At 40.9% G+C, this 23,618-nt stretch overlaps 2 protein-coding genes across 3 annotated transcripts in view; one reads left to right on the top strand and one right to left on the bottom strand.

Moving 5' to 3' along the window:
• Positions 1-3,767, bottom strand: part of LOC140732059 (cytoplasmic dynein 1 intermediate chain 1) — a 215,358-nt gene extending 211,591 nt beyond the window's left edge. Inside the window, exon 1 of the mRNA XM_073054184.1 lies at positions 3,579-3,767. The gene's annotated coding sequence lies outside the window, so the exon portion shown is untranslated. The remainder of the gene's footprint in view (positions 1-3,578) is intronic.
• Positions 2,875-23,618, top strand: part of sdhaf3 (succinate dehydrogenase complex assembly factor 3) — a 158,262-nt gene continuing 137,518 nt past the window's right edge. The window contains exon 1 of one of the 2 annotated variants that reach the window (XM_073054188.1): positions 2,875-3,412. In XM_073054188.1, coding sequence (XP_072910289.1) covers positions 3,226-3,412 — 187 coding nt within the window. In that variant the 5' untranslated portion in view covers positions 2,875-3,225. The remainder of the gene's footprint in view (positions 3,413-23,618) is intronic. The other variant, XM_073054189.1, reaches the window with a different exon arrangement.

The raw sequence follows: 23,618 nt of genomic DNA, 5'->3' as shown, positions 1-23,618 counted from the left end.
TGATTAGAGCTGTGAAAGAAGCAGATTTGAAGGGAAGGGAAGATAAACCAGGGGAAATTTTCATTAGCTAACTTATCATTATCAGAAACAAAGAGCATACTGGAAGTATTCTTAAAGACATGCCGTTTGATACTTAAATCAGCTGAGATCCTCTAAAGTCTCCCACCTTCTTTTTGTGTGATCCCTTGGGATTGAAGATCACTTGCTTCAATTCCACTTGAAGACAGGATGATGCCTATGTAGGATTTTGTTTAATATGAAGTGGCTGTTACAGATCAGCTAATAGATTGACTTACAAAGCAATAACTTGGTTTGATGACAGAGTGCGGAAATGATTTTGAGACCATGCTCTGCTACATGGGGGACTGCATACATTTGTGGATAGACACACAGATGCATACTCACATTCACGATGCAAAAAAACCCAGTCTGACATTGCACCATAACCCATGTCTCTATATCCTTTTCATGATATTAATGAGCTTGATCTGTTTTTTTTCCCTCGGGAGTGCTGCTTGTGTGATGCTGTGTGCCTGTGATATCGCTGCAGAGGAAATTTGTTGCACTTTCGCTGACGTGTACATGTGCACGTGGCCGTGGACTTGACTTTGATGGCTCCTGTGCTGTATTGTTCTATGCTCACATGTGAAAACCAGAAATTGAGGGATATGGAGCATCTATAGGCAGATGGCATGAGAATAAAGTGGCATTATGTACAGCACAGACATCATTAGCCTACACAAAATACACTACAGATGCTGTGGTCAAATCAACACGTACAAACAAGCTGGAGGAACTCAGCAGGCCGGGCAGCATCCGTGGAAACGAGCAGTCAACGTTTCAGGCTGAGACCCTTCATCAGGACTCATCATTAGCCTGTTCCTGTGCTACTGTGTTTTGTTAATACAGAAATCAAGTGGGTGGACAGAACACCAAGTGTGCTCAAATCAAGGTTTGAAAACATTTAAATTAACTTGCACACTTTTCACTTACTGGAACTGAAACCCAGTGCTTGCTTTGTTTTCATAATGACACTTGTTAGCCTACAACATGTGTAATGGTGGGTAACTGCATGCTTTTGGCGCAGTGAGAGCCCTGTTATCTTTTGATTCCATGTAGATATTTCAGTTATAAATAGGAGGGCAACAGTGATTATACAGTATATTTCTGCGACATGGACTACCTACAGCAGACACTGCAAGGTACTGGAAAGTTACCACCAAAGTTCTCCCCACCAGCTCCTCCAAATTCACAGACAAGGGAACCAACATCAGTGGCCTCTCCCATGCCAACATACCAAGCACTGAGGCTTTAGTAACATTGAGTCAGTTTGCATAGGAAGCCTGTTCTATTTTCACACCCAGCAAGGGATTCCCGAAGCAGATACTCTGTTGTAAGCTCTGTCATGGGAAGAGATTACTTGTGGCAGAACATGAGTTTTTGGCAATTTATCTAATTAATGTGAGAAGTGTGTTGTGTTTACAAGTTTAGTTGTAAGCTACATATGCTTAATCTTTCAGGATCCCTGAAGAATGCAACATTCCCACTGCCCCACAAACTCTTGGGAACTCCTGGAAGCGTATTTCCAATGGTATTGAGTACCTTGAGTCCATGTGTCAGCGGAACAAAAAATAATCCAAATTAAATGTTGCAAGGGCATTGCACCTCACAAACTAACCACTCAATGTCCTGTCAAATACAATCTGTGATATCTGGGAAGAGTGTGAGGTTCTCACCTCAGAACTAGAGAGGAAGCAAATTGCTGTTAATTCAGAGGGATTACCCAAGAAGATTATCTTAGTACACAGCAACATTTACACAGCTTTTGGACAAGTGTTGGCTTATTAGTTTATTATTGTCACATGTACCAAGATACAGTGAAAAGCTTGTCATGCATAATATTCATACAGATCAATTCATTACACAGTGCATTGAGCTAGAATAAGGTAAAGCAACAACAATACAGAACGAAGCATAAAAACTACCAAGAGTGCAGTGTGGGTAAATAATGAAGTGCAAGATCATAAAGTACATCGTGAGGTGAAGAGTCCATTTTATCATACAAGAGGTCCATTCAAGTCCATGATAACTGTGGGATAGATGTCCTCGAGCTGCTTATAGATGTCTTCAGGCTTTTGTATGTTCTGCCTGATGAGGCAGGGAAGAAAAGAGAATGCCCAGAGTGGGTGGAGTCTTTGACTATGCTGGCTGCTATACAGAGAGATTGAGAAGTATAGACAGAGTCAATCGAAGGGAGGCTGGATCCTATAATATGCTGAGCTGTGTCAACAATTCTAATGGTCACAGGCAGAACAGCTGCTGTACGAAGCAGTTATGCATCCCGACAATGCTCTTTTACAACCCTGGCTGTGAAAAGGAGGGCTGGGCATGGGACTGCAACCCCATCCCGTAAAAACCCAGAACTTCGCACAAACCAACAGAACTGTCTACGACCTACGCCCCAGGAGTGATGGGCTAACTATGATATACACAGGGATAGTGAATCGAAGGGCCTTTCCTGAGCTGTAGAGTTCGAAATGGGGCTTCCTTATTCTCCCCAAGCTATAAACATATCACACCCTTGTCCTGTTTTTAAACGAAGTTACCAATAACAAGTGAAATTTTAAACTTTTTAAAAATGTTCTTTTTCAGTTGCTAAGTATCTCTACAGCACATCTAAATCATGCTTTCTCCTTCCCAAACCAAATCATTTAAGTAAAGTATTTGTAACAGCGCGGGTCAACTGCCGAAATTAGAGGAGATGCGAATACTAGTAGCATCCCACCGCACAATATTAATCCTTTAAAACCCGAAGCGCCAGCATGACGAGCGCAGCGCGCATGCGCCCGCCGCAGTTTCTCGTAACGAGCAGGGATGCCAGCGGCTTGAGTTGATTCCATAGTAACCGCCGGCATTCGCTTTGAGTCTCTGACCTTCGTACAACACCAATAACTGTCCCAACAGCAACACGGCTTCCGGAACAATGTTACAGAGGGCGAGTTGGCCAGGAAAATATCTTCACCGAGCATCACGTGTCGATACCCCCCCCCCCGCCCCCCGTTTTGACGAAAGTGCTGAATGACAGTTGTGTAACTATTCAGTCCCACCCCCAGGAACACACGGCAATGCAGTAAGAGGTATATTAGCGCAGTACCGCAACAGGAAGACGATACAACCCAGGCGGCGAGAGACCGTGAACCCCAACGATCGTTGCCTAGGCGACACATGGCCGGGGCCCACACCGCTCGAGTGTGCGCGCTCTACAAGCGGCTGCTGCGCCTCCATGGCCGGTTACCTAGCGACCTGCGTCTCCTGGGCGACCAATATGTCAAGGACGAGTTCAGGAAGAACAAAGTGGCCGGTGCGTCGGAAGCGGCGAGATTCCTGGAGGAATGGCAGGTAGGAACGGCCGGTAAGCTCTGGCTCCACCGCCCGCACCGGTACCGGCAACAACAAAACCGTCAGCGGCAACAGCTCAATCAATGTCGCTAACTAGTAAATGTTTGCGGGGAAAACAAAGAGTGAAATAAATGGGACCCCAGCACTGACGGTCAATTTGTAAACAAGTGTTAGCTTGCCTGCTTCTTCAACGTTGTTCCAGAATTAAAGTATTTCTACAGCAATCGACATCATTATCCACTATTCTCTCTAATTCTCAGAACACTTCTAAAACATGTTCAAAGTTATAAACTTAGCTCGGACTTCCAGCCGGGCACCAACATCAATTATAACTGCTACCCAACTCTGCCATCTTCTTCAGGGATGATGCGTGGGCATGTCGAGTCCGGTGGTATTTATACTCCCGTAGTCCATCACTCCTGATTGGCTAGTCCTCATCCAATCCGGTTTCTGCTCTCTCACCTTGTTTACAATCGAATTCCAGATCTTAGAGCGGGACCTTCGTCTTTGTTAAAATTCTTTTCCTCTAGGTTTATTTCAATGCCTTCCTTCACCAAAGCATGGCACAGTAGATTTGTGCTGTCGAAGTCAATGCTACGGCCATTGCGAATGCAATGTGCTGCTACCGTTGATGTCTCTGGAGAACCCAAACAGATACACCTCCTGTGCTCCTTGGTGCGGTTTCCACTGTGTGTCCCACCTGCCCCGGTAAGCACCAGCCACCTGAGTCCCAGGTCATCTTTGACCCACATAAGCTGTGACTTGACTTCCTTATGGGTTTGTGGATGGCATTAATCCAGTACTTTTTCAGGATCCTGGCTTTGAATCATTGCATAAAGAGAAAGTGAGGCTTATTTACTCTTTAACCTCCCTTCTGAGATGCTGGAACAAGGAGATCATCTCTAAGTTTGTGAGGTTGCCTTCCGTGGTGGTTTCTCTGGAGGTTAAACGCATTCTACAACGAGCTACCCTAGTGCTGATTAGGGAACGTATCCATTCCATTGGGCCTCAACGTGAACTGACTACTGAGTCTTCACCTGGAATTGTCAGCCCTCGTGTCTCCTGGTGAATGGGAGTATATCGAAAGGTCCACCACTGCCCAAGGTGAACCAGTTCACAAAGGAACACTGTGAGGTTGGTCAGGAAGTACAACAGACTATCTGGACAAATTGCAGCCATAACCCCATTGGACCCAGAAAACATTGTCATCAATCAAACTGAGCAAAGCATCCAGGCACTACGGCAAAACCCAGCCATCGTGATTGTACCATTGGACAATGGAGATACAACGGTCCTGATGTCCTCTGAGGAATATCACAGGAATGTCTAACAGATTCTGGGTGATCTCTCTACAGAGTTCTACAGTGGATTCAATTGTCAGGATGGCCTCCACTTTACTGAAGCAATCTGGACTGCAAGCAGACATATGCAAGACACTTCTAGACTCATGCGCTGGCACCACCAGGACTTTACGGGCTCCCTAAGGTACACGAGGAAGAGTTCCCCCTGAGGGCTATCGTAACTCTCCAACTTACTACCTCGCTAAGCATTTCACGATCTTGCTGTCTCCCTTTGTTGGGGCTGTGAGCATCACATCACGAATTTGACCAGCTTCATTAAAATGATAACCAACATCCAGCTGAACCCAGAGGACAGAATGGTTCGTTTCGATGTGGTGTCCTGTCATCGAGAGTTCCCATTAAGGACAGCTTCATCCTCCTGTGGTCAAGGTTTGATAAGGGTACCATTGACCTTTTTGAACACACATTACTTCGACGTACTCCCTCTATAAGGGGACCTACCATGAGCAAAGGACAGAGTGGCCATGGGATCACCCTTGTCGCTGGTTATTGCTAATTTCTACATGGAGGACTTTGAGGAGAGGGCTCTGAGTTAATTGCCCTTATGCCCCAAATGCTTCGTCAGATACATTGATAACACCTTTTTAGTGTGACCTCATGGACTCCAGGCACTCCAACAGTTCCACCACCATCTGAACAGTATACATCCAAACATCCAACTTACGACGGAGATGGAGGAGAATGGTTGCCTCCCTTTCTTGGACATTCTAATACAATGGAAACCGGACGGTAGCCTCGGACATGACGTCTTTTGGAAACCCACTCTCACAGACTTATACCTCAACAATAATAGCCACCATCACGCCTCCCAGCTTAGAACGGTTCTTTCTACTTCGGTTAACTGTGCAAAAACTATTTAGGACCCAGAGAGTCTTCCTGAGGAAATAAAATGATTATGCACGATGTTCCTACAGAATGGCTACAGGGTGAAGAAAATCAATCCTTTTAAGGGCTGACAGAAAAACCAGGAAACCTAACAACGAGGAGGAACCCATCACTACTGCCTGTCTTCCCAATGTTTCCATGGTTTTTGGAAGGATTGCCAGGATCCTGAAGAAACATCGGATTAATACCATCCGCAAACCTGTAAGGAAGCTCAAGTCACAGCTTATGTGGGTCAAGTATGTCCTGGGACTCGGGTCAGCTGGTGTTTACAGGATTCCCTGTGAACGCAGAACAGCATATATTGGCATGGTGGAAACCTGCATCAAGGAGCAGAGGAGATGTATCTTTTTGGGTGTCCGGAGAAATTGGCAGTAGCGGAACAGTGCACTCGCAATGGCCATAGGATTGACTTTGACAGCATAAAACTATGTGCTGTGTAAAATGCTTGTGGGACTACTGGTAAAGGAAGCCATTGAAATAAAGCTAGAGGAAAAGAATTTTAACAAAGATGAAGGTCTCACTCTGAGTAAGAACTGGAATTCAATTATAAACAAGGCGGGAGAGTGGAAACCTGATTGGATGACAATTAACCAATCAGGAGGGATGGACTACAGGGATGTAAATACCACTGGACTAGACATTCCCAGGCATCATCTCTGAAAAACATGGCAGAGTTTCCATTGAAACATTGTTTATAATCAATTCTTGTACCCGGCCGGAAGCCCAAGAAATTTTTATTTGTCATATATGCTGGGAAATCACTAGATCCTTTCTCATGTTCAGAGTTGCTTTCTGAATTACCTACAGAGATAAACCTGATTTTGTTGTGCAGTTTATCATAGATTAAATGTACACATTTAAAGGCTTTTTATATTAAAGCTAAACATAGATGAATAGTTAGTACATTATCTGTGACAGATTACTTTTTTCTTATTGAATAGAGAAATAGAAACAAAATGATATATATTAGATAAAAAAAGCTTGAGGATGCTGGAATCATACCCAGTGAAAACACTGAAAATATTTTGCAAATTAGGAACTGTCCCTGCAAAGAGGTTTCATTTTGTTGACCTTTTAGTTTTATCATATTTGAAAAAATAGCTATATGATTCCTTTTTAATAAGGACTTGCAAGAAGCACTGAGATGCATTATTATAATTTACCAAAGTGGTATTTATTTCCAGTATTATGTAATAGAGTGAAAATCCAGCAGGTGGCAGAAAAGCTCCTGTTATCAACTCCAGTGCAATTACATTGTCTGGAGTCACAGCCTCATGCAGCATGAAATGGCATGAAGCTGGGCAAGATTCACAGTATTCCAGCTGCAAACACAAGAGGCTGCAGACTCTGGAATCTGGAGCAACAAACAATCTGCTGGAAAAACCTCAGCAGTTCAAGAGGCTGCAGACTCTGGAATCTGGAGCAACAAACAATCTGCTGGAAAAACCTCAGCAGTTCAAGTGGCATCTACAAATGAAGTCTCACCTCCAGGCAATAAAGGCTAACATACTGTTTGCCTTAATAATTGCCTGCTGTACTTGTATATGTGAGGATACTCGTGTTCCTCTGTCATCTGTCAATCTGTCACCACTCTTACTTCGTTTTTCCTCTGGAAGTGGATAACTTCACTTCTTTCCATATTAGGTTCTGCCTGCCACGTTATTCTTGCTCATTCACTTAACCGGTTTACATCACTCACTTTACATCCTCATCATAGTTGTCATTGTCACCCTCATCAGCAAACATAGATCTATTATTCTTGCCTCTCATTCATGTCACAGCTGGGGCTGCAGCCTCACCCCATAAGCCTTCCAACTTCAAAATGACCCGTATTCCTCATCTTTATTTTCTGTTCATTAACTAATCTTCATTCCATTTCAATATATTGTCCCCTGTATCATGTGTTTTAATAACCTCCTGTACAGCAGCTTTTTGAATGCCTTATGAAAATCCAAATACACGATATTAACTGTCTTCTCTTATATATCCTACATGTTATGGCCTCCAAAAAAAACTTTAACAGGTTTATTAGACATGATTTCCCTTTCATTAATCCATGCTGACATTGATATTACAGTTTTACTTTCAAAGTGACCTGTCAGCATTTAATTCATAGTAGATTCAAGCATTTTCTCTTCAACTTAAAATATTACAGAATGCCTGAACAGAAGAAACATACTTTAATTATGATATTTGTGAATTTAATGAAAGGCTTTTACTTGGAAAAAGTAATGTTATACTGATAATAAAGTTAGTGTCATGAAAAGAAATTACTGAAAGTACAGTGCACAGTGTGGCATGTGGCCAAGTGGTTAAGGCGTTGGACTAGCGATCTGAAGGTTTTGAGTTCAAGCCCCAGCCAAGGCAGTGTGTTGTGTCCTTGAGCAAGGCACTTAACCACACATTGCCCAGCTGAAAATAGGTACCGGCAAAATGCTGGGGCTTAACTTCGTGATAGGTTGGCGTCCTATCGGGGGTGGGGGGGGGGGGGAGTACTCTCAGTCACTTCAAGCCATGGACACCGGCATAAGTACTGGCCTGATGAGCCTATTAGGCTCAGGACAGACTTTAATTTAGAGAGCACAGTGTAGGAGTATTCTAGATTAACAAACTGCGGTGCGCCTGAGATCCATAGTTGACTGTCTCATTGACCACTGTAGATAAATAAATGTTAGTGTTTTCTGATACCAAATAAAGAATGCACAAGAGTGTGGGAGCACTTGACCATGTGATGAATGCAATTCACAAATATAAGTATTACAGAGTGGTGGAAAAATATTAAAATTGTATTGATCAGATATTTTTAAAAAGCTTTTGCTACATTTACTCTTCAGAGGAAAGAGGCTTAACAGATGCCTTGAAAGACTGAAAAAGTAAATAGGAATGGCTTCTATTTCTTAGTAAATCAATGATAATGTTATTTTAGATATCACTTAAAATAAGGTGAAATGCTATATATTATTCAAACAAAAAAGTGTATTAAAGAAATATTCCCACGTACTGGTTTATATAATAGTTGTGATCTTGGCAGAAAGGCAAGGAATCTGATCTATTGAACTTGTGTGTGAACAGAGTTGCAGGTGTTTCAGCCTTGTCTTCACTATTTAAATGTTGGATCCTCGTATGATGGAGGATGCAGTTGTCAATTGTGTGTTATTTTTGCTATTAACCACATAGTCTACTGATGGTGAAGTCTAACTACATACTTTCTTTTGGAATGTAAGCTCATGATCTGTTGTATTACGCAGATGCTGACATTATTCAGCCTTAGAATTATCACAAGGTGAGGTAATATGAGGAAGACCTAGATCCAATTGTGACTGTAGTTTTACATTTGGTCCATAGGGTGGCAGTAATATCTTGCATCACTTACTAGTTTATATGAAATCTGATAAATCTCAAGGAGTCAATAATCTATGTCTCTGAGACTTGAAATAAATAACTTCAGAGACAGTAATGATTGGGTTATCATCTTCAAAGATTCTGTAGATTCTTGAATTATTCCTATGATTGGAAGGTGGTGAATGTTACCTGACTATTTAAGAAAGAGAGAGATGGAGAACAGGGAACAACCACGTGTTGAACAAACCCCTTGGCAGGGAAATGCTGGAATTGATTATGCAGGATGTACTAGTAGAACACTTTGAAAAGAATAGTGGGCTGAGCACAACTGACATAGATTTTTGACCTTTACTCATTTTTTGACTAATCTATTGGAGTTTCTTGATAATGTGCCTGGTTGATTTGATAATAGGGAACAGTGGTTGTGGTTTATTTGGAATTCCAAGAAGTTTTGATAAGGTTCCTTACAAAAGGTTGATTAACAAGGTTAGATGGAGGGGGTGATGGGGGGTAATTTACTGATGTGGATTGAAAATAGCCCCGTATGATATAGGAACAGAATTAGGCCATTTGACCTGTTGAGTCTAGCCCGCCATTTCATCATAGCTGATCCATTCCCCTCTCAGATCCAGTCTCCTACCTTCTCCCCAGAACCTTTCATGCCCTGACTTATTCAAAGCGATCAATCTCTGCCTTCGAGGAAGAGTGAACAGTTTACGACTGGGGCAAAGAGAAATTTCACTGAAGAGAGCAGCGTACCAGTGGTAGTTAGTTTATAATTGTCATATGTGCTGAGATACAGTGAAAGGGTTTTGTTTGCATGCCATCAGTCCATTCATAACATGTACATTGAGGTCATTTAAAATGAAGATGCAAAATACAATGTTACAGAGAAAATGCTGTGGAGGCAGATAAATAAAGTGCAAAGGCCATGACAAGCTAGATTTAGAGATCAACAGTTCTCCTTTATTATATCAGAGATCCACTCTTGAGTCTTATAACAGTGGGGTAGAAGTTGTCCTTGAGCATGGTGGTATGTGTTCTCATGCTTTTGTATCTCTATCCCAATAGAAGGGGGAGAAGAGAGAATGATTGGGGTGGGAGGAGTCCTTGAGTATATTAGCTGCTTTCCTGAGACAGTACAAAGTGTCGATAGTGAAATTGGAGGGGAGGCTGATTTTTGTGATGGACTATCTGTATACACAACGTTCTGCAACCTTTTATAATCTCTGGCAGAGCAGTTGCCATACCACTTTGTGAAGTATTTGTGAACATCATTGAGGGTCATTGGGGACATGCTTAATCAGCTTAGCCTTCAAAATTCAAAGTACATTTATTATTGAAGAATGTGTACATTATATGATCCTGAGATTAGTCTTCCCACAAACAGCCACAAAACAAAGAAAAACCATAGAACCCGTTTAAAAAAAAATCAAACCCCAATACACAAAAAAAGAACAAATTGCTAAAAACAGCAAAAAAAATGAGCATAAAAGACAGAATATAAAACATCAAACCACAAAGTTATTAAAACAGTCCAAGACTGTTGAAGACTGTTTACTTCTGATGAAGTAAAGGTTTGGGTGTGCTTTCTTGGCCATTGCATCCATGTGGTTTGAGGAGAACAAATTGTTAGTGATATTTACAGCTAGGAACTTGAAGTTCTCAATCATCTCCACCTTTGCACAATTGGTCTACATAGTCATGTATTCCATCCCACTCCTGGAAGTCAATGACCAGCCCTTTTGTTTTGCCACTCTTGAGCGAATGGTTATGCTCTCAGCTACTGGGCATTCTATCTACTTTCTGTACACCATCTTGTTGTTTTAGATCTGGTCCATTACAAAAGTGTCATCTGCAAAACTGTAAGTCGATTTAGAGCAGAATCTAGCCACATAGTTAGGAATGTATAGGGAGTAAAGTAAGGTGCTGAGGATGCAGTTTTACAGGGCACTAGCATTGAGTATAGGCATAAAGGAGGTGTTGTCTATCCAGTCTGATTGCAATTTTTAATCACTTTGGAAGTTCTGGAAAGAACTAACAGTCATGTTGAAGTATGCATTGCATGAGTGTTTGCAGCTATTTTCTGTTGCTGCAAATGTATTTAAGAATACTATTGTTCAAACAAAACAAGTCAGGACTTCCGGTAAGATGGCGATCACTTAGCTGCTCCGAACTTTTGTTCCGTTACTGTCGCTACCTTTGCACTAAATGTCTCCATTTTATAAAGCTTAGTTAGGAATTATTTCGGTATCTCTTACTTGCCTGTGAATATATCTAACTTACAATGTCTAGCAAGAGTTCTAAATCCGGGAGAAAAGAAACTACGACCTCGTCGGACGTGACGATGGAGGCGCTTGAAAATCTCGGAGACGAAATCTTAAAGCAAATTAAAACTGCTTTCAAACAGTTAGAAGAGAAACTGGATCAGATCAACGATAAAGTGGACAAACATGCTGAACACTTATCTTGCATCGATTCGACTTCTGAAGCTTTAGAAAGTCGGGTTCGATACTTGGAGACTCTCTGTTCCAGCTTAGAGGAAAAATCTAATAAACTTCTTTCCAAAATGGTGGATCTCGAAAATCGCAGCAGATGCTGCAACATCAGAATTCTGGGATTACCAGAGGCAACTGAGAAGGGGTCAACTGTGAAGTTTTTCGCCGAGTTTCTCTGTGAGATATTCGGGAAGGATCTGCTTCCAAACCCGCCCGAGCTGGAACGGGCACACAGAGTTAACGTCCCCGCCGGAATTCTGGGATCCCGTCCACGACCAGTAATCTTGTGTTTCCATCAATACCAGGTAAAACACAGTCTGATTGTGGAGGCACGTCGCAGAGGCTCTTTTTCTTTCCAGGATACAACCATTCGCTTTGTGGAAGATTTTGCACCCCAGACCTTAAAGATGCACGCTGAGTATAAAGGCGTAATGAAAGTGCTTTTTGATCGTGGTTTCAAACCTTCCTTTCGTAATCTTGCTGACCTAAGAATCAAGTTTAATACCGGGGAATTCAAGTGGTTCAAATCAGCGAGGGAAGCTGAAGCGTTTGTGGCAAGTCTTCCGGCTATCCAGTCATCTTCGGAATCTGATCGGACCTCCTAAAATGGTGGATAAGTACTCCTCGTAGTAAAATTACTTTCTCTGGACTCGGAATTCACTTGAATCACTCAGACATTATTCACTGAAACTCTAAAGGCTGTTGACAATCTCTCCTGGGATTTGGTGTGTGTGTAATCTATTTTTACCTCTGTATAACTTTACCTACAGAGCTCTACAACTAAATCTAACTTGTTTTGGAGGTTTGAAGTCTTTAGTGAAGGCCTCCCTGTTTGTCGGTTCACAGTTCAACTGCTGATTTATTTTTCCTCTGTTTTAAATACTTATTTATTTTATCTTTTTCTTTTCTTCATCCTCTTTTTTTTTCCATTCTCTGAATGTTTTTTTCTCCCCTCTCGGTAAACGGTTGATAAATACTCGTCTTGAATTTATAATTTTCCCCTTCCTCTTTTTTTTTCTTTTTCCTTCTTACCTTTTTTTTCCCTTTCTCTTACTTTATTCTTCTATAATATTTCGCGGGTAGGTTAGTTTTGGTTTTCTTCCGATTCGCTCTGTATTAAGTTGTATATCTCGGCAGAAGGTGTTCTAATCTGTAGTTATGTTTTCTAGTGCATAAACTAGTTACTGTTTGTTATAGCATTTATACGGAACTGCTGTCAATGACACAGATCTGGAAGTTGTATTTGGGTTAATTTTTCTGGTAGAGCTAGCTACTTGTTTTGGTAGCCGTCTAGTTTTGGGTTGTGTGGATGGGGTGGGTTTTCCAGTTCCAACATTTCTTTATTGTTTAGGACATGTTTATATTTTGACCTTACGAATCTATGTTTACATCTCTGCTCCCAGACTGCTATTGTACCACTTGATTTTTTATATGCCTGCTGCCTTTTATGCATTAGTAATTGATAATAGCTAGTGCACTTAAATTTGTGAGCTGGAATGTAAAGGGACTGAACCACCCTGTTAAAAGGAGGAAGGTATTCTCACATATTAAACAACTCAAAGCTGACATTGCTTTCCTCCAAGAAACTCATATTCGTTGTTTCGATAACTCCCGGCTTCTGTCCAAGTGGGCGGGTCAGCATTTTCATTCATCCTTTGCCACTAAAGCTAGGGGAGTCTCCATTCTTATTAACTCAAATATTCCTTTTGAACTCCATAATAAAATATCGGACACAAATGGCCGTTTTATTATTGTTTCTGGTAAACTATATAACACTAAAGTTGCACTAGCAAACCTGTATGCCCCCAACTTTGATGATGTTAACTTTTTTGAACGGTTTTTTTCCTCACTACCAGACTTAAACTCATACTCTCTTATATCGGGTGGTGACTTTAACTGTTGGTTGGATCCTAAACTGGACCGATCGTCCTCTGTTACCAGATCACCTACCAAATCTGCCTTAGCTATTCAGTCGTTTCTCTCTAATTTTGGTATCTCAGATATTTGGCGTTTCCTCCATCCTACGGAGAGAGATTATTCCTTTTTCTCACATGTTCACCATACCTTCACTAGAATTGACTATTTCCTACTCGATAACCAACTTATCCCATTTGCCCACACTTGTGACTATCAGAGTATACTGATTTCTGACCATGCCCCAATTACCCTCTCTCTGAACTTTCCCGGTCTCCCTCAGAGGAACAAACACTGGCGGTTCGATTCAACTTTATTATCGGATGATGATTTCGTAAAATTTATTAAAGACCAGATAACCTTCTATTTTAACACTAATACATCACCTGAAGTGCCATCCCAGATTGTCTGGGATGCCATGAAAGCATATTTGAGGGGTCAAATAATCTCTTACACAGCAAATCTCAATAGAAGATCCCGTGCAGATCGAGCAGACCTCATTAACCAGATTAAAGATGTGGATCAATTATATGCCCAAACTAAGAACCCTGAATTATACAAGAAGCGCGTTGAACTCCAAACTAAATTTAACCTTCTGTCCACTCAACCTGTCGAACGCCAACTTCTTGAAAGCAAGAGCCGCTTTTACATTCATGGGGATAAGTCTGGTAAATTCCTAGCCAATCAGCTGAGGCGTTCTAAAGCCAAACAACATATTACAAAGATCCGGAAGGAGAACGGAGACTTTACATCGGATCATTTAGAAATTAATGACGCATTTAAAAATTTTTATTCTCGGCTTTATTCCTCTGAATCCCTGAATGACAATATCTCTGTGGATCAATTTTTACAGAATCTGAATATCCCCTCACTTTCATCTGAATTCAAAGCCAAACTTAATGCGCCTATATCACTAGAAGAAATATCTTTTGCAATTTCTGCACTGTCCTCAGGGAAATCTCCTGGACCTGATGGGTTCCCTGTGGAATTTTATAAATCATTCTCCTCACTTCTTTCTCCTCAGTTACTTTCAGTATTATCTGATTCGTTTAACTACGGCAAATTGCCACCCTCTTTCAATGAGGCATCTATTATTCTTCTTTTAAAAAAGGGCAAAGACCCAACAGAGTGTTCCTCGTACAGGCCGATCTCTCTGCTCAATGTTGATGTAAAGATCTTAGCTAAAGTGTTGGCTCGTAGATTAGAAACCGTTATTCCCTCCATTATATCTGATGACCAAACAGGCTTTATTAAAAACCGTCTCCCTTTTTTTAACATTCGGCGTCTATTTAATATTTTATACTCAGTTCCAACTGGGACTCCAGAATGTGTTATCTCCCTTGATGCGGAGAAAGCATTTGATCGTATAGAGTGGAACTACCTTTTTGCAGTCTTAGAAAAATTTGACCTCGGCCAAAGTTTCATCTCTTGGATCCAATTGCTGTACCTGTGTCCTACTGCTTCTGTTCTAACTAACTTTCAGAAATCCCAAGTATTCAATCTCAAACGTGGCACCCGTCAGGGATGCCCCCTAAGTCCCTTTCTCTTTGATTTGGCTATAGAACCTCTGGCGATAGCATTTCGAAAATGTCCTGAACTGACCGGGATTTGGAGAGGGGGTGTTGAGCATAAAGTTTCTCTCTATGCTGATGACTTATTACTCTTTCTCTCAAATCCATCTACATCCTTACCTCTAATGTTTTCACTTCTTGACCAGTTTAACCAGATCTCTGGCTATAAACTCAACTTATATAAGAGTGAACTTTTCCCAATTAATAAAGAAGCACAAGAACTAATATTTCGAGATCTCCCTTTTAAAGTAGTCCATAATCAATTTACTTATCTTGGAATTACAGTCACAAGGAAGTTTAAAGATCTCTTTCGTGAAAACTTTGTCAACCTTTCATATGCTACAAAACAGAGTCTGGCACAATGGTCACCTCTATCTATGTCCTTGGTAGGTCGTATCAATGTTGTCAAAATGTATGTTCTCCCCAAATTCTTATACTTATTTCAATCTATCCCAATTTTTATTCCTAAATCTTTTTTTGATTCCTTAGACTCTATTATTTTGTCATATCTGTGGCAGAATAAGCGCTCTAGAATTAATAAAATCCACCTCCAAAAATCTAAAAAAGAGGGTGGCATGGCTTTACCTAACTTTCGCTTATATTACTGGGCAGCTAATATACGTTGTGCTGCCTTCTGGTCTTTCTTCCACGGTCAACCTGAGTGCCCTAACTGGGTGGCAATGGAGTTGAGCTCCACTAAAGAATTATCTATATCTGCACTTCTTGGCTCTGCACTCCCTAGCAGTCTGCCCAGATCAATAGCTAATCCTCTGGTTAGACACACTTTGCGTATATGGGCTCAGTTCAGGAAATGCTCTTGTTTCCAGGGGTTTTCCATTTCTCGCCCTGTCGCACATAATCACCTTTTTTTACCTACCACGTTCGATTCAGCATTCCATGTTTGGTACAGGAAGGGCATTAGACATTTTGAAGATCTCTTCATTGATAACTGCTTCGCTTCTTTTCAACAGCTCTCTGTTAAGTTCAACCTGCCTAACGCTCACTTTTTCAGATATTTCCAAATCCGACACTTTACTGCTCCTTTAATTCCTAACTTTCCTGAAATGCCTGCGAAAAATGCTATGGACCTATTTCTCTCCATTAATCCACTAGGTAAAGGTTTAATTTCAATTATCCAAGATAAACTAGCAGCCTTACGACGGGCCCCTGTGGATAAAATTAAAATGGCCTGGGAACAGGATTTAAATATCTCCTTATCCGAGGAGAGCTGGGATTCAGTTCTCAAATCGGTTAACTCAACCTCTCTTTGTGCTCGCCATTGTCTCTTACAGTTTAAGATTGTTCATAGAGCCCATATGTCTAAATCTAAACTATCTCGATTCTACCCTGGCATTAGTCCGCTCTGTGATAAATGCAAGAGGGACGTGGCCTCTCTCATCCATATGTACTGGCTCTGTCCTAGCTTGGAGAAATTCTGGAAAGATGTCTTCACTACACTATCGGGTATTCTGAATCAGCACCTAGAACCTAACCCCTGAATTGCTCTGTTCGGTTTTTGGGGCGAGACAGATTTATGTCTGGGTCCGACCAAATGCCGAATACTATCCTTTGCCTCTCTCCTGGCGAGACGCTTGATCCTCCTTAGATGGAGAGATGTTGCCCCGCCCACTCATGCGCAATGGCTTAACGACATTATGGCCTGCTTGGACCTCGAAAAAATTCATTATTCAGTTCTCAATTTGGACTTAAAGTTCCATAAGATCTGGGGGCCTTTTATCGAGTACTTTCATAACCTTCCTCTTGACTAGGGTTTTTTTTCTTTTCAGTCCCTTGCTTTCAGCTCCCTTTTTTTTTCTGGCAGTAGGCATTATTATCCTCTGTTGCTAAGTGTATTTACAGTCTGGGAGTTTGACTGTCCGGACTTATACTCTCTATATTGTGTGGTGGTTGGTCTGGAATTGCTTTTTTTTCTTGTGTTGTGGGGTTTGGGGAGGACACTAAGCTCACTTGTCTTTAATTTAGGTGCTTTTTTGTTAAATTCTCTTCCTGTGTAGCATATTGTTATTGTATGCTTAACCTTGCTCTGTATTAATGCTCCTCATTGGGATTTGGGGTTTTTAATTTTGCAAAATGTTTTGAAAAACTAATAAAAATTTAAAAAAAAAACAAAAAAAAACAAGTCAGATATTCTCTCTCATTTGATTAATTGACTGATACTTTCACCTCTTAAAATCTTAAACTAGTTTACTGTATCAATAAACGTGGTTCACAGATTGTTCAGAAATCTGATGGCAGAGGGGCAGAAGTTTTTTTAAAACATTGAGTTTGGGATTTCAGGCTTCTACACCTCCTCCTCGATGGTAGTAACATGAAAAGGGAAAGTCTTGGATTGTGAGGGTCTTTAATGATGGAAGCTGGCTTCTTAAGGCACCATCTTTTACAGATATCATTGATAGTGAGGAGTGTTGAACCTGTGATGGAACTGGCTGAGTCTTCAAACTTGTGCAGCCTCTTGCAATCCTGAGCATTGATGCCTCCATACCAGGTTGGAATGCTCTCCACTGAACATCTTTCAAAATTTGCAAGAGTCTTTGGTGATATACCAAAGCTCCTCCAACTTCTAGTGAAATAAACACAGCTGGTATGCCTTCTTCATGATTGCATCAATGTTTTGGGCCCAGGATAGATCCTTTGAGATATTGACACCCAAGGGTTTGAAGCTGCTCACCCTTTCCACTGCAACTCCTCAATGATCAATGATCACTAGATTCTGAAATGTTTCTGGAAAATTGGAAAATTGCAAATGTCACTCCACTCTTCAAGAAGGAAATGGGGTAGAAGAAAGGAAACTATAGGCCAGTTAATCTGACCTCAGTGGTTGGGAAGATGCTGGAGTTGATTATCGAGGATGAGGTCTCAGGGTACTTGGAGGCACATGATAAAATAGGCCAATGGCTTCACAAAGGAAAATCTTGTCTGACAAATCTATTGGAATTTTTTAAAGAAGTAACAAGCAGGGTAGAAGAAGGAGAATCAGTTGTTGTGTACTTTGATTTTCAGAAGGCCTTTGACAAGGTTCCACACATGAGGCTGCTTAACAAGCTATGAACCTATGGTATTACAGGAAAGATTATAGCATGGATAAAGCGGTGGTTGATTGGCAGGAGGCAAAGAGTGGGAATAAAGTGAGCTTTTTCTGGATGGCTGCCAGTGAGTAGTGTTCCACAGGGGTTTGTGTTGGCATTGAATCTTTTTACATTATATGTCAAGGATTTGGATGATGAAATTGATGGGTCTGTTGCAAAGTTTGTAGACAAAATGAAGGAAAGTTGGGGAGGGCAGGTAGTTTTGAGGAAGTAGAGAGGCTACAGAAGGATTTAGGCAGGTTAGCAGAATGAGCAAAGAAATGGCAGTTGGAACACATTATCAGGAAGTGTATGGTCATGCACTTTGGTAGAAGAGATGAAAAGGTTGACTATTTTCTAAATGGAAAGAAAATATAAAAAAACTGAGGTGCAAAGGGACTTGGAAGTCCTTGTGTGGGATTTCCTAGATGGTAATTTGCAAGTTGAGTCTGTGGTAAGGAAGGCAAATGCAATGTTAGCATTCATTTTAGGAGGACTAGAATATAAAAGTAAGAATGTAATGTTGAGACTTCTTAAGATACTGGTGAGGCCTCACTTGGAGTATTGTGAGCAGTTTTGGGCCCCTTAAAAAAAAATGTGCTGAAACTGGAGCGGGTTCAAAGGAGGTTCACAAAAATGACGAAGGGTCTCGGCCCGAAACGTTGACAGTGCTTCTTCCTATAGATGCTGCCTGGCCTGCTGTGTTCCACCAGCATTTTGTGTGTGCTGTTTGAATTTCCAGCATCTGCAGATTTCCTCGTGTTTGCTCACAAAAATGATTTCAGGATTAAATGGCTTGTCATATGAAGAGCATCTGATGACTCTGGGCCTGTATTCACTGGAATTCAGAAGAATGAGGGGGTGACCTCATTGAAACCTATTGAATGGCCTCAATAGAATGGATATGGAGAGGATGCTTCCCATGGCGGAAGTCTGTACCAGAGGGCACAGTCTCAGAATAGAGGGGTCTCCTTTTAGAATGGAGATAAGGAGGAATTTCTTTAGCCAGAGAGTGCTGAATTTGTGGAATTCTTTGCCACAAGCAGCTGTAGAAGCCAAGTCTTAATGTATACTTAAGGCAGAGGTTGATAGATCCTTGATTGATCAGGGCATGAAGGGATAAAGAAGAAGGCAGGAAATTAGGGCTGAGAGGAAAATTGGATCAGCCATGATGAAATGGCAGAGTAGACTCAATGGGCCAAATGGCCTAATTCTGCTCCTATATCTTATGGTCTTATGAGTGTTCTCCTGACTTTCTCTTCTTAAGATTATCGAAGCTTTCCATTTTTACTGGAAAAGTATTTTTCAACTGCGTAAAACCTTAAAAAAAAGTGAATTAAAAGTGCCTTGGAGTATTTATGAGTAACATCTAGTAGTTTTAGATAATCTGCTAGTACGGCGTTATCAAAGTCCCGTGTGTGTTGGATTAATTGAGTTTTACTCATTTTTTGCTCACTTTTACTTACAATAGCTATGCTGTCATATCCTAATATTATTATTATCCTGCACTCAAAGGTGAAGAGGTATAGTGATGCTGATCCTGGAAGTGATTCAATTATAATGTTTCTCTGTATTTTTAATGTGGAACAGCTGGCAGTGGGAGAACAGGGCCCCTCAGGAATTTGAGAAATTATGGTTCCTTTTTCTTCCCAATACAAGTTTTGGAAATAGTATGTCGGGGCCTTCTATTTGTTCATCAGACGTCACGGTCTTTCCAGTAGGTGTTCTCATTGAACTGTGAAGAGTAGGTGTTTGCAGGAGACCATGCCTGAGGGATGAAAGTGATTGTAGAACCAGTGCTTGGGAATTAAGTAAGGTGGAGGGATCAGGACAGCAACATGGATGGAGTGTATTCCTCCCCTTATTGGCTTAGTACAAGTAGTACTAAGAATTTTTTTTCTGCACGTGGCATAATTTCAGATGCAAAGAAACCCTGATACTTCCAGCATTTGTGAGTTCTGTTGGGTTCCAGAATACATTTATAATACAGAAGGGGGCCTGGTAGCATAGTGGTTGGATTAACACTTTACTGGATTTAATTCCCACCACTATCTGTAAGGAGTTTATACATTCTTTCTGTGATTGCATGGGTTTCCTCTAAGTGCTCCAGTTTCCTCCCATATTCCATATAGTTAATTGGTCATTTGGGTATAATTGAGTGGCATGGGCTCTTTGGGTTGGAAGGGCGTATTATCATGCTGTATCAGAAATTAACTACATAAATATAGTTATTTGCAAGGGCTGGTCAAACTCCTAGGTATTCTTTAAAGGGAATTAACCCAGACATCTATTGTGTGAGCGTAATTTTCTGACAAGCTCCTCCACATCCACTCATGTCCAATGTGGCTCAAGAATGGCCCTACCGTGAATGTAGATTGTGCATCCACGCTTTCCAGTGTACTAATTTCATGGTGTAGGTATAGATACAGTAACTGGAATGCTTACCAAAATCTGTTAGTTTGATCTTATTATATAGCACAGCTTTTGATTGACCAGTGAATTTTTTTTGATTCGTTATTACTGCTTGTACTATAAGTCCCAAAGTGACTACAATGTCATTTCTGTAATCCACACATCAGTATAGAATTGTGTGTTAGCAATGGGAACTCAGCAACTACCTGCAGCAACTTTAAAATTAGAAAACACTTGAACTCTTTGAACTGCATACAGTATATTTGTACGTAGGCTTTAGAGACTCTAATTCAGTTTTATTTTTAATTTGACTCCATCTGACTAAATCCTGTCAAGCTGAGATGGCACTCCATTAAATCTAGTGCAGCTCCAAGTTCCATAAATTAGACTGGAAAAAATAAAACAATTTAATGATACTGGATGATGTAATATTATGTTTCTAAATTGGAGAGTCTAGTAATTAGCAGCTTGCTGTGAAGGCTTGGCTAAAAATCAATATGATGTCATGGCTGAAAACTATTCACCAGCCATTTAATCCATTCTGATCGATTTGACATTGTAATGACATTCATTTCATTTTTTTTCAACATGGTTGTTTGCTGTCTTGTGAGATATAGAATATATTCCCTCAGGTAGTCTAAGAAGAAGAAATCTAATGGTGCATTTCAAAAACAGTGTAAATTTCCCTTAACCTTAGAAACAAGTTGTGTTGGTTGTGACCAGTAGTTTTGAACAAAACATCTGGTGATAAACCATTCAAACTGACTATCCTGCAAACTTGGTGCACATGGTGGGGTTGAACAGAAGGGTCCGGTCTTGCTGGGCTTGCCTTGCATGCACTGGGGAATTGTTGCTTAGATTCTCAGGCCTATTGTAGATTTAAGCTCCCTTCAAAATCATTGAGGTTATAGATTAAAAATTTAGATGACAGAGTGTTTTAATTATCATTATTGAATGTGTTAATTTTTTGTATTACTTAATTCAATATTAATAATTTTATTTGTCTATAAAGTGACTGCCTGGACAGAAGACAGCCTCAGCCACAGGCGTGCCTTTGGTGAAAAGCATTCAGGGATATTTCAGAGGCAGCGTTTCCACACCAAGCTGCCAACAAGGCTGGCCTTCTACATGTGGCCAAAATAAACACAGAACTGAATGCTAACATTTCAGTGCGACCAGTCCTACACTTTTAAACACACCTGTCTAGATATTTTAACATATACCCAGAACAAACTGGTACCAAACTAATTGAAAACACTTGTAGGGAAAATGTCCTCTCAGAAACACTTACTATGAAAATAGCTAAGAAGGTATTCTACTCTAGGATGGATGCAGACTTAGACGGAACATAGATCATAGAACAGTACAGCACAGAAGTAGGTTCCTCGGCCCTCATTGTTTTAATGAACAAGCTAAAAGGTAAATTAACCCCCCCCCCACAAGAACTAATCCTTTTACTTCCGCAATGTCCATATACCCTCCATCTTCCTCATGTTCATGTGCCTATCTAAACATCTCTTAAAAACCTCCAGTGTATTTGTCTCTACTACCATACCAGGGAGTGCATTTCAGGCATCCAAGGCTCTCTGAGTAAAAACTTACCCCTCACATCCCCTTTGAACCTACCGCCTCTCAGCTTCGATGCATGCCTTCTGACATTAAGCATTTCTAGCCTGGGGAAAAAATACTCCCTGACTACATTATCTATGCCTTTCATAATCTTATAAACCTATATCAGGTCTCCCCTCAGCCTCTGCCGCTCTAAGATAGAACAACCCAAGGTTGTCCAGCCTCTCATGATAGCACATGCCCTCTAAACCAGGCAGCATCCTGATAAACCTCTTTTGCATCCTCTCCAGAGACTCAATATATCTTTCCTATAGTGGCAACCAGAACTGTGTGCAATACTCCAGATGCGGTGTAACCAATTTGCTGCAGACTCCATGCCCCCTAATGTTCTAGATTAGCCTCCCATGAGGGACTTTGTAAAACACCTTACTAAAATCCATGTAAACATTCACTGCTCTACCTTCATCAGTCTGTCTTGTCACCTTGTCAAAAAACTCAATCAGTTTGGTAAGACACAACCTGCCCCTCACAAAGCCATGCTGGCTCTCCCTAATTAGGCCATGGGTTTCCAAGTGCTCACATATCCTATCCTGAAGAATTTTCACCGGCAATTTCCCTAGAACTGATGTGAAACTCACTAGTCTATAGTTGTCCTTTGTTCTCTTCTTGAATAGAGGAACAATACTAGCCGCTCGCCAGTCTTCTGGGACATTGCCTGTGCCTAGAGAGGACATGAAGATACTTATCAAGGCCCCAGCAATCTTGTCTCTTGCCTCCTTCAATAACCTTGGGTAAATCCCATCAGACCCTGGAGACTTATCCACCTTAATACTGATTAAGAGAGTCAACACTTCCTCCTCCTTGATCTCTGAACCTCAACACTAAACAAATAAAGGGAAAAAGGAAGAGAAAAATATATGGGGGGGGGAAATTACTGAAAACATTGATGGAGTATCAATTCAGATCTTCAGGAATGGGGAGAGAATTGAGATCAAAATGTTAGAACTATAATTGACAGAGTTGACCAATTTCATACATTTTCGTTATAGAGCATGGAATGTATTACAATGAATGTAGCATTGCCCTTTGGCCCAACTCATCCTTGTCAACAGCATGCTTATCTAAGCTAATCCCTTTTGCCTGCGTCTGGCCTATATCCCCCTAAGCCTTTCCTATCTATGTACCTGCCTCCAGTCATTCCATTTGTCTAAAGCATACTCTCTCTGTTCCCATCCTGTTAACCTCTTTTGTGATCTGTTCAATCCTTGACCATTTCCCTTTTCAAGTGAGTCTAATGAATTGTCACAAAACCTAATAACATTTAATAAAACTGAGTCATGTCAGTTTAACTACTATCATAATTCTTTCTGTTCAAGAACTGCATATCCTAAAAATGGATGTAGGTTTAAAAATGTAAGTATAATTTCATCCAGCCTTTCTTCAGTGTTGAAAATATGCACTGTCAATTAATCAGATTGTGTCCAATTTTCATCTGTGTAAAGTATATTACAGGTTAAAAGTAGGCAGTTTGCTGCATCAACTGAATGATCTCGCTATCTATTTTCAGTTTTTCACCATTAA

The sequence above is a fragment of the Hemitrygon akajei genome, chromosome 8, assembly GCF_048418815.1.
Source record: "Hemitrygon akajei chromosome 8, sHemAka1.3, whole genome shotgun sequence".
In the NCBI taxonomy this organism is placed as follows: Eukaryota; Metazoa; Chordata; class Chondrichthyes; order Myliobatiformes; family Dasyatidae; genus Hemitrygon; species Hemitrygon akajei.
The sequence above is the reverse complement of the archived record's forward strand: the minus strand, read 5'-3'. Positions and strand labels throughout refer to the sequence as shown.